Raw genomic sequence first — 12,127 nt, 5'->3', positions numbered from 1 at the left:
TCAAAACACTCGAGGGACATGAAACAATTCATTTCAGTCACTAACGGCATCAAAGATTGACGCTTGAGATTTGCTCAATGAATTGCTTAGCATTAAACTCAAATGTATTTTGAAAAGTTTATGTGCTAGGTATCCAGGACCTTGGTTACTCGATGTATCTTCAAGGAATTTTAAATGCTGTTTTGCATCTGTCAGTTTAACAGAAATTTCTTCTACAAGTAAAGAGCGATTGCTACCAATAAGCCCCAAATTAGTATTATTCATCATTACCTAGGAAGACTTAAAAGATGCATAAATTAGAAATCAAAACAGAGCGGTGGCAGGCTATATTATTGCTTAAACAAACATGTTCGTATGTGTCCACCTGGTTAGAAAACACAGCTGAAAGGCAAGAGTGGGCTGTAAATCTCCAAGTTTTACAATGAGCAACTGAGGAGAATCAGCCCTGCTTACGGGATATAGCTATGAATTGTAAATGAAAAACATGATTAAAATCAAATCATTCAAATTAAGGCTTTCTTCTTATCTTAAATTGTGATTAAAAGTCATAATTTAAGCCACATCAATTCAAATCAAAGCACCCTGCCATAAGATGAGGTTTTGAACCCTTTGTGAGGCTTTAATGAGAAAAAAAAGGACATTCTCCGGTTGAATGCAGTTAATGGGGATTTATTGGCACCATTCACGGGTAGGAACTATCTTAGAGGCCTTCAAAATTGCATAATCTGAGAGTCTTCAGGGGTTTTTCTTTAGCTGTCTGGGAAAATCTTAAGGAAACAAAATAATTTTTTATACCAGGGCGTTGTAATAAGCTCAAAACTTACTTTTCCACAATATTCCGTATGACTGTTTGGGACAGGAAAATTTATCACTTGTGCCAAAGGGGTCAGCATCTCTCATTGCTTTTTTGGCATATGAATTACCTCAAGGCTTGGGTGAGCGTGGAGGCGATGATCTCGAGAGCCACCCAGGTGGGCTGAGATTAACTCCTACGTGCTTGAAAAATGGGGTCAAGGGTGTGATTTTTTTCACTTGCCGGCCTCACAGCCGATGCAATGCCGCATCCCATTTCACTCATGTTTTGCCCTGGTTGTCTCTTGGCTGGATTGGACTTTGCCAGGAGCCCCATGGCAATGGCTGGTTCATCCCATTTGCAGCACAGACATCACTGCCGCCCGGTTTTTCATTGTCACATGCAATTTCGGTGTGCTTATGGCATGGCTTTGATTTGGTGTAAATTCATGTGCCCTTTGAAAGAGGCAGTGGAGAGCGCAAACACGTCATAGCGTTGTGTCAGACCAGATCAGGGGATTGATCGATCTGAAAGCTAAACCAATATTAGAAGAAAAAAATGAAAAAAGGGAAAATAAACCCAGAGAGGGTCATTTCATGCATTTACTGTGTGTTGCTACTTTCTCCACTTCGCCAAGAGAAATCTATGGGAACAAGTTTTTATTTGTTCATTTGTTATTTTTATTTGTTTAGGCTCTGAAACCAAATCAGGTCACCAGCAGCTAGAGAGTGGGAAGATGGCTGAAAAAAATGCATGAACAAGAATGCTGGTTTTGGAGTTGTGCAATCCCAACCTGATTTGAGGGCGCTCCTTATTAGCTGCCCTAGTACCTGGTAGAAAACTTGTTTCTCTTACCTGTACTTTAAGCATTTCTTCTGTTGATTAATAAATTAGAAATGTCCAGCAAGGACAACTTTAATTCCTTATTTAATGTATATATATTGGTTACTTGATGTTATTCCAGTATAACCACTGCCAACTGGATCCGTGCTGGAGAGCACAGTAACTACTCTGCTTTTTCTCATAGTCAAGGCATACAGTATCTTGATAAGCAGTGTATAATAGTCACCCTGAGAGCTATCCATTTTCCGCAAGCTGCAGCAGTATCATTTAAACTTTTCCATTTTTTTTCCCCATTTGCGTACGTGGTGGAATGCCTTATCTCACCCTCCTGCCTTTAGACTCTGGGGAGGAGAAAAAAAAAAAAAAAAGTGGTCTTTGCTGTTAGGTTTCAAAGAAGCACTTTCTCAAACAGTGTTTCTCCAAACCCTTCTGCAGAGTCTTTCAAGTCCCCTTTGTCAAAGTTAGAAATCTGACATTTTCTCTTTGCCCGTATCTAGCAGAAGCCACTTAGAATAAATTTCTGACAAGGTTGTCTCCTCATTTCTCTACATTTAATATATCTTTAAGTACTACAGCTTAATAACGCTAAGCCAGTTTCTACCTCCTCCTCCAGTTAAATTTACTAAAATCGATTAAGGCTGAGAGAGAAAATTTCAGCCTTTGCCATTAATAACTAAGGCCTTACTCCTCCACTACAAAATGACTTTCCTACTCCTTTCACCAGTCTCATGAGCCATGTGGCATAAGACCAAAGCACCCTGCACACAGAACTTGTAAGACAGAGAAAAAGCCACTGGATTAATCCAATTTTTATTAAGGATGCTAAGAATATGAGCCAGACCTCAAAGCAACATCTAAAATGGGACTAACTCGGTAATAAAAAATTACCTTTTCCATTTTGGAGGAGGTTTTAACACAGATCCTGTCTGCCTTTTTCTAAGGAATCTGTCCTGCACCTGGCTTCAAACACAGTCTTGGTTTTTAAACACGATGACCGTGTTCTTATCCGCCTTTCCATTTTGCAGCCTTTAGGGTGTTCTCCTGACCCACCACCAAGAAGTTCTCCCACATCCTGAAACCCACACTTTTTTGCCATTTTTAAGAAAATACAGATACTGTTATGCAGCGTAAAGATTTCCAGGGGCAGATCCTGGATATTTTTGGCCTAACATCAGACCCTGTTGGGGACCATGCATAGAGACAAGCGTCTCTAGGGGCCAAATCGTCCCAAGACACATCTGAACTGCTTTCAGAAGATGCCTCCCTCTTTCTCCACTAAAAGCAACTGTATTCAAGGATAACTCAGCTCCAACCTTAAACACCCCGGCTAAGTATCTGAACGTACATGGCATTACCGTGGGTCCTTCAGTGGGAGGAAAAAAACAACCTGCAACAACTGCAGAAGAGCTGGCAATACCAGAACTCCCTTTTCCCTTCTTCCACAAGGCAGCTCATCCCAACTTACCCAAACCAGCACCCATTCCCCTTCTGCTGCCGCCCAGCCCCAGCACTACACCGAGACGCAGGACCTTGGACTTTACGCACAAGTCGAGCCATGCTGAAAGCCAAATCTCAACCTGGCACGTTGCCTTCCCGCAGCTGCTTTACTGCGGATGCACATCTAAAAGCAGGTGCTTCAGCAGCGCTGAATTCCCATCGCCCGAAATAAAGGCTCATTCCCCTTCATTACCCCTTCTGCTCTATGTTGGGCGTTGAGGCATTACGCTGAGTTAATTTTAATAAGTTGTTTGCATTCTCCCCGTCTCCTTGCAATACTTTGTCACCAAACTGTCACGGTTGCCTGCCGAGGGCTCCTGGCCTGCAGCCAAGCAAACCGTGAGACGTACGTTATTTACGGGACAGAAAAGGTGCCTGCAACACGCAGAGCAGTGTGCGCTGCAAAGATGCAAAGATTTGCAAAGCAGCCACATTTAGTGATGAGAAAAACTTCATTGACAAGACCTGGGATCCAATAAACAAATGATTAATGGAGGATATTGGTGCCTTTGGGGTTTGGAGCAATTTCACTCCATCTGTTGATGGAGAGAGGGTTTTATTCTCTCTAGGGTTGATGGGACATCCTGGCATTTGCTGGTTCCCAATGGCTTTCAGCAATATTTGGTACCGAAGGCTGACTCTGAGACACACTATGGCTCCAGTCAAGTAACTATGTACATGAAACCCCCAAGAAGGTCACCCCAAATAACCTACCACAGAGCTTTTTTGCACTCCCAGAAGGCAGTAACGTTACTATTGGCATTTTCCCAGACTCCCCAAGGCACTCACTATTTCTAGCACTATTTGCAATTCAAAGACGGCACCTAACTTGAAGCAGGCTACGTCATCCTTGAAGGAACCTGTCCCTCTCCCTTGGCTGTGGAAGGAGGTGAGGACACTGGTACCCATCACCTGGAAGTTTAGCTAGAAGAAAAATACCACTGCATCAGCATGGCCCCAGGTGGTCACATTGTAAAGGGGTAGAAACAAGCAGCGCAAAGTCAGCATCTCCTCCTGAATCACAGCACAGGGCTCAGCTCCAAAGTTATGAGGTACCACGACAAAAGCCCTCTAAATGTGGCTTGTGACTTCTCCACCCTCCCCTTGCAGCGTCGCAAGGTTGCTTCTGGCCATGGAAAGCTGTTGTTGCACTGCAGCCCCCTGCTCGCCAGGTCTTCGTTGACGCTATTTGTACTGCAGCAGCCTTGGAGACCCCAACTGAGAGCATCTTCCCATCCCTGAACACTCACCGTGTGGTCTCTCCACCAAACGGTGTGTACTCTAAGCAGACACATGCAAGATAGACAGAGAAACTGCAGCACAGCCAACCCTTTAAACAGCATTTCAGCTCTTCAGACCATACCAGATCATTTATGATTTTTCTGCAATAACAAAGCAGCTCATCTTTTTCTCCCTGGCTCTGTCTACCTTCTCAGACAGGGTTGTTTAGCTCAAAAGTAACATGGTTTTGGATATAGGCTAGTCCCAATGCTTAGGCACCTCGAAACTGGAGCTGTGATACTGGCAGAGCGTGTCCCTCCTGCCTCCACTCAGTTTCAAGTGGATCTACATATTCCTCAAGGACCTCCAGAACAAAAAAACCGTGAGGCTTCAGCCCAGCGCTACAACAGGCAAATATGCAATTAGAGCCGTTAAAACCTGACAAAGCTCAGATGAACTCTGCCCATCCCTCCCAAATAACAAAGAAAGAAGCCACAGGAGCAAGCACCTCACCCTAGGGTGTGAGACACCATCACACCAGGCAGTTTAGGGGAAAAGACAGGGATTTTTTTTTAAATTTTTTTGTTGTTGTTGTTAAGCACCAGTGGCACATGGAAAGGGTTTTGGGGGAGATGAGCAGTGAATCCCCAAACCTCATCGTGCAGTAGAACCTGCAAGACCCCCATGCAGAACCAGGCTCGTGCCTGGTTGTCTCACAAGCTGCAAGAGAAACACGCAGTGGATTTGCTTAGCAATTCTAAGACCAAAGGCGCTGCTGTCTGTGACGTGGACTATTTGGCAAAGCCCTGGGGGTTGTGGGAAACTGAGCGCAGGTAGCTGGAGAACAAATGCCAGATGACTGTGTGCATTGCTTAGAATAAAAAAAAAATAAAAAAAAATAAAAAAAAAGCAAGCAAGGTTTGGTCAAGAGCTCTCCGTGAAGGAAAGGGCAGGCATTGCAAAAATTCAGAAACAACATCCTTAGGTGGAGATTGGCCAGTTATGGAAGAAGCTGTGCACGTAAACAGGCTTTCGACGAGGAAGTTGGCAGAAGCATGCAAAAACGCTTTGGAGGGTTTGTGAGATTTCACATGCCTGCACACGGGGAATGGACCAAACCGGGCCACCTGGATTCCTGCAAAGGTCAAACCCTCCCGTGATGTTTGGCTCTCAGCAGAGCTGAAAGTGTTTGTCTGTCACGCAAGCATGCCGTTGGGCTGGCAGCAGGACTGAAGGTGAGGGGGATGCTCAGGCTCATGACCTGCACATTTCTGCCTATGTGTCGCTCTCCATCAGCTCAGCAGCTGGGAGGGAGGAATTTCTGCACACCCGTGGGTGTGTTGGTCACTATGTACTTGGTCCTGCTACCGCTTGGACCACCTGGAGATGTAGCTACTGAAGGCACCTGGGCTTGAGGCTTGAGCTCCTGCAGCACAGAGCAGCTCAGCTGGATGTTATGGCAGGATCTCACTTCCCCAGAACATCACTCTGTAAGGATGAAGCCCCATTCGCTCCATCCTCCCTCATCCCACAGAGCATCAAGGGGCTCTGGGTGCTGCAGTGGGTCCTTGGGGACAGGACAAAGGAGCCACTCAGTCCAGCATCATGGAGAAGGGGGCAAAATTCAGGGCAGGTGTGAGTAGGTGGGATGGATGCGGTTCTGCACGTAAACCCCAACAGCTCCTCTCTGCTCTCGTATAGCGATACAACACCCAGAATAACCCGGGGGCTATTGCACAACCTGAGGGATCCTTGCTGGCTATAATTAACCTCCATCAGTCCCCACAGTCTGAGCCCCAAAACACCCCAGAGCTCGTGTCGGCAGGCTTAGCTCTTTTAGAGAGTGCAGATGGGGAGTGAAAATGCATGATTTACAGGGCAAATAATAACCAAAGCGCAACCCCAACCTCCCTGCAAATGCTGAGAGCTGTATTTCCAGCTGGTCTCCCATTACCACCAACATGAATGATCACCATCCTCCTCGTCATAAGCCTTTAAAGCAACTCTGGAATTAAATCAGTGTATTGCATGGTTCCAGCTCCTTTCATCCAAGGATCTTCAAGTGCTTTACAAACAATTCTTTAATTAAGCCTCCTAAACAGACCCACGGGGTATCATTACTGTATCTGCTTTGCCACTGGGGAATCAAAGGCATTGCACTGCTAAAACAGCTTGCAAAAACGTTGCAGAAACCTTATCAAAGTTTCTCCAACAGCAAATATATAAGAAGATACTCTCTGCTTCAGTGCTGATTTTAAAACTCTCTGGTTAACAAATTCTTTTCTTTTCCTGTAGGCATGGCCCCAACTGCCTGCTCCTGCCTGTGTCAAGATTGGTATTCAATGGCTCAAATGGATTTTAAAAAATGCACGTCTGTCTTTGACAGCCTGTCTTGGATGAACACAAACTCCCAGTACCAGAGAGCCAGCACTGCTTTGGGAATGAAAAGGGGTGTTTTGGCAACAAGGATTTAAAACCCATCAATCTGTGGTTTGCTTTGAGCTGGGCAAAGGGTTGATCTCCAGTAAAACCCTTTCCTGCCTTTTTTGCCCCCGGGACAGGTTTGAGCAGTGGCTCTTTTTAATCATCTGAGGATAAAAAGTATCGTTTTTCTCTTCCTGATGCAATTTTGCTATCATACCCTCTGTGGGATAGAAGATCTAATATGGGGAAAGAATAAATAAAATAAAACGTCCTGTGAACACGCTGTAACGGGTAACTCTGAGCCCCTCGCAGGCTGGATGAATTTATGGATGTTGTTTGCTCGATGTCACATTTGCTGCATCTCTTGCACACACTGGCTGTGCCTTGTCTCACTCAGGCTGATTTTATTCTGATTTACAGCAGGAGAAATAAGGGGGAATCTCTGCAGAATCAGGGGGCTGAGATGATACGAACCTGGAAGCAAGTATTTCCAGCGAAACAGCGATATCCACAATAGCTGCTTTTAAAAACTTCAGCAACCTTGGGCTGATTCTGCTCTACCTCAAGCGCAATGTTGTCACCTTCTTCCTCATGACACCCAAAACCACACTCCGAAATCCCAACTGCCTGCTCACCCACCCATTTCACATCCGATCTTAACAGAGCAACTCACGTGGGCTCCATCCCAATTACTATTTTTTTAAGATACCAAAAATCTTACCATTTCACTTACAAACCCAACTACTTCCCATTTTAGGGGGCGGAGGGAAAGACAAATTTTAGGCTCTGAGTAACTCAGATGATTGCAGCCAATACCAGCCTTAGAATTAAGCACTTCTGGGACTCCAAACCCAAACACCCAGCAAGGAGACATGCCTATTTTGGTCCCTAAGGAAGAAAATCTGGTGCCAGTACTCAGGGAGCAACATAAAAGGGCCTCTGAGGAGCTTATTTCAAAACTTAAGAGCAGCACTAATGGCAGAAAACATTGTTTTGAAGGATTTAATCAAATAATTTCCGAGAAAAATGTAATAGGATCACTTGAGAGTGCTATAGAAACAGGTCCCTCCACCATCCTCCCACTAAAAGCCTGTTTTGTACCAATCCCAGCATATTTATCACTCCGTTTTTGAAAAGCAGAACAAAACCTTCTGAGAAGGCAAAGTCAGCTAAACTCAGCTAAATTCTGGCCGGCACAAGAAAAATTGCATTAACAGCTCTTGCTTTATGCCAATATTAATGAGGCTGAGGCTTCTTGAGTTTTAATGTGCTATTTTAAAGCCCATGTCGGTGTCAGGGAGAGACGGGGGCTTCACACCTGCTCGCCCACCAAGCCCGAGTCTGAGAAGAGCAGGAAAAAAAGGGGCAGGCAGAGACTTCAGCCGGACCTCCATGAATTCACCCTGTAGTTAAACCCCCAGGGCCCTGCCTCCACTTGTGCTTTTACCTCCAGAGAGTCCCCCAGCTTTTGTTACCTTAAATAAAAGCACATTCAGCTCAGCAGACGCTCTGCTGGGAGACATGACCCGGAGCAAGATTTCATCTTATTTTATTTTATTTTGGTTTGGTTTGGCTTGGTTTGGTTTACTTTGGTTTCATTTCCCCGCTTCCTCATTTTCCCTGAATACAGGGAAGAAATAAGCCTCTTCTCCCTACCTTTATTCACTTTTCAAATAATCACTGCATTTCCTTCCCCCACTACTTTTTGGTGCAGTTTATGGCCATCTCTCCTATGAAAGCCCTTGCCAAAGAACCAGCCCTCCCACTGCATCACCCACAGCCATTTCCACAGCACCCTTAATCCCAGCATTATTGCAGGACGCTGTTTCCACTTCCAAACCTCCCTGGTGCGATGCAGCCCCCATCCCACACGGCTCCACAGCTGCCCCTCGGTGAAGTGGTCTCCAGAAGTTTATCCTTTTTCCAACTCCACCATCAACTTCCATCAGGGATTTCCTGTTTCCTACCAGTTTTTTCCCCTTCTTTTCCCACGCCATCCCCACGAACCAGGGGTGAGGGCTCACGTTCAATACGTGCAGCACTTGGAGCACTGGACCATTGCAAGAGTGGCCTTACCAAACCAAACCAAAGGTCCCCCCTTACTTGATGGGACCCCAAAAGAGGGGTTTGAGGCTCAGTGCTTTGCACACCGGTTTCCCAAGAGCCCAAACCCCTGGCCAGAGGCTTTGTAAAGCCGGATGAGCGAGTAAAGAAGGGGCATGTTTAGCTCATACCGGTGCATAAAGAAACAAGCACTGCGGCTCTTGTGCCCCAAGTTGAGCTGCCGTGGACGGTTTGATGTGCTTAGTTTCTAAAGAAGAAGGTTAATCAGCCTGGATTCAGAAAGCGGGTGGGCAATCAGCATCCCCCAGTTTATTTTCCACCTTTCTGCCCAATTTGCTTCAAACTAGCCAACAGTAAAGGGAAAAAAAAGGGGGGGGGGGGCGGGAGGGGAGGCGAAAAAGCGAGGGATGCTCGGGGGGGGGGGGGGGGGAAGCAAAGCGAGGGTAAAAAGCGGGGCAGCTGAGCGGGGAGAGGCGTGCGGGGCCCGGGGAGGTGGCACTTACCGAGCAGCAGCAGCGGGAGCAGCGGCAGCAGCAGCGGTGCCCGCATGGTGTCTCGGCGCGGCCGTCCCCGCCGCGGCTCCCGGCGCTCTCTCCCCGGCGGGGCGGGCGGCCGCTGCCCTCCCCCGACTCCGGCCCCGGTCCCGGTTCCCCCCCCCCCCCCTCCGCCCCCTGCTCCGTTCTCCAGCCACCGGGGGAGGTGCACCACCGCCCCGGACCGCCCCCGCCTCCGCCCCCCCCCCCCCCGGCTCGGGGGGAGCGGGGATGGAGGGTGGCTACAAGGAAGGGGGGGGGGTGTCCACCTGCGGGGGGGGTGCGTTGTGCGTTTCGTTGGGGTGGGGACAATCTGCATGGGGGGGGGGGGAGATAGGGGTTATCATCGGGATGGGGGGTTGGGGAGGATTTGGGATTTCCCCACCTGCGTGGGGAAATTTGGGGGTTTCATTGGAATTGAGGGTTTGGGGGTGGGGGTGTGTTGTGATTTTCATCAGGATTGGGGGGATTTGGGGGTTTCGTTAGGTTTTGGGGGGTTTGGAGGGGATTTGGGGGTCTTATCTGCATGGATTTGGGGGGGTTTCATTGGGTTTGAGGGTGGATTTGGGTTTTCATCAGATGGGGACTTGAGGGGTGGTGGGGTTCCTCCCTGCCTGGAGGGAGTTTTGGGGTATTCATCAGGATGAGAGCTTGGGAGGGATTTGGGGTTTTTTTCTGGGTCTGAGACTTGGGGGAGGGGGGGGGGAGGATGGGGACGACGACGACTCCTGCCTGCATGGGGGGGGATTTGGGGTTTTCATCAGGGTGGGAGGTTTGTAGGGATTTGGGGTTCTCACCTACATGGAGGGATTTAGGGGTTTCATTGGAATTGGGAGGTTGGGGAGGATTTAGGGTTTTCGTTGGGATGAGGTTGTGGGGGATTTCGGGTTCTTACCTACATGGGGGGGAATTGGGGTTATCATTGGAATGGGGGGAGTGGGGTTGATTTAGGATTCCCCCTTCATGGGGGGGGGGAGATTTGGAGATTTTGTTGGAGTTAGGAATTTGGGGGTTTCGTTGGGTTTGGGGATGGATTTTAGGTTTTCATCAGGATGGGGGCTTGGGGGATGGTGGGATAACCCATCTGCATGTTGGAGAGATTTGGGGTGTTCATCAGGATGGGGTCTTGGAGAGGATTTGGGGTTTTTGTCAGGACAGGGGCTTAGGGGAGAGGAATTTGGGGGTTTCATCTGGATGGGGGTTTGTAGATTGATTTCATATTCACACCCACATGGGTAAGGATTTGGGATTTTCATCTGGATGGGGACCTGGGCATCAGTTTGAGATTCCCACCTGTATGGGAGAAATCTGTGATTTTTATCAGGATGGACATTTGGGGGTGGATTTGGGATTTTCGGCTGGATGGGAGTTTGGGGATTGATTTTGGATTCCCACCTGGGTGGGGATTACTTGGGATTTTTCATCTAGATAGGGTTTGATCTAGGATTCTCATCATGGCTTGGGGTTGATTTGGGGTTCTTACCTGGAGGGGGGGTTAATTTGAGATTGCTCTGTGCAGGTACACCCCCTCCACTGTCTATGCTCCGATGGTACAAAATTCCCCAGATTCCTCTTCTTCCCCCTTGTTGACATGGGAATTCCCTGGAGTGGGAGATGGCGAAGGCCCAGGGGATGCCCAGTGGGGGGGCTTGCTGGGGAGGCATTGCCCTGGTGGGGGCCAGCACCCCACCACTGCAGCAGCTACAGTCACTCCTAGCTCTAGAGCCTGGGCACGGTGCTCCCATCCACGCTTTGGTCCCACGCATTACCCCAGCACCCCCTCCAAAACTAAGCTAATCTTTCAAGTATTATTTAAATAAATTAATGTACATTTGCATAAGACATTTTCTAAGAAAGGTTTGCACCAGTTCGAGAATACCCTGAAGGAAGCAACATGCCCAAAGTACTAAGGACAAAATTATTATCAAATCTTTGCATTTTTATTGGCGAGAGGGAAGGGCGCTGAAAGTTTTTCATCTAGCGTTCAGGCAAGGAGCATTCACTGCAGCTAGGAGGAGACTAAAAATAAGCTCAGAGCTTTGAACTGAATCCTCCCCCTTGCACTGGCAGATCCTGCTAAACCATGAACCTTCCCAGCCTGGACCCAGAGGTGGTAAAAATAACCTTCACTCCAAAAATGACTCTTCAAATTTGGTTTTCTTGATGCCTTCAGTTAAAGATGGACTTTCTTCTTGTTGCAAGGTCACCTTGAGAAGACTTGAGGAGAGGCGTGGGTTAGTTCACTCAGTCTGCCCTACCTGCTTTTCATGTTGTCCCCAGAAAAAAAAAACCCTCCTTGTCCTTATTTTAGCTTCTGGGTCAGTGCTGGAGAGAGACTTTCCATGTCCCTCAGCCCAGCCTCACCTCGTCTTGCTACGACTCTGCATTACACAGTACCTAAAAGCCATGAAACTCAAGTTGCAATAAATGAATGAATGTGTTGATGCACATTATTAATCTTGCCAGTATTAGGGAGGCAGTTCCTTCTGTCCCTGCAGAGTAGTTCTCTTTTTAATAACAGATCACAGTCCACACGCACACACTCCTGATCAGCATATTTCGGTGTTAACTGCCAAGTCAAGACAGCCTAGGTAGAAACCTGAGCTGCATCAGTGTAACAGTGTCGCTGGGATGCAGAGGAGGGAAGTGATGTCAAGCTCCTCAAACTCTCTATTTACCGCACCAGTACCCTTAATATACTGCAAAAACACCCTGCGGCACATTGCTCTGGGGTAACAGTGCCTGGGAGACT

At 47.6% G+C, this 12,127-nt stretch overlaps 1 protein-coding gene across 4 annotated transcripts in view; it reads right to left on the bottom strand.

Moving 5' to 3' along the window:
• PODXL (podocalyxin like) overlaps positions 1-9,476 on the bottom strand; it is a 45,435-nt gene extending 35,959 nt beyond the window's left edge. For all 4 annotated transcript variants that reach the window (XM_054844883.1, XM_054844893.1, XM_054844902.1 and 1 more), the window contains exon 1: positions 9,346-9,476. In XM_054844883.1, the coding sequence (XP_054700858.1) occupies positions 9,346-9,391 (46 nt within the window). In that variant the 5' untranslated portion in view covers positions 9,392-9,476. The remainder of the gene's footprint in view (positions 1-9,345) is intronic.
• Positions 9,477-12,127: the final 2,651 nt, after the last annotated feature.

Source organism: Grus americana, chromosome 1 (genome assembly GCF_028858705.1).
Source record: "Grus americana isolate bGruAme1 chromosome 1, bGruAme1.mat, whole genome shotgun sequence".
In the NCBI taxonomy this organism is placed as follows: domain Eukaryota; kingdom Metazoa; phylum Chordata; class Aves; order Gruiformes; family Gruidae; genus Grus; species Grus americana.
The sequence above is the reverse complement of the archived record's forward strand: the minus strand, read 5'-3'. Positions and strand labels throughout refer to the sequence as shown.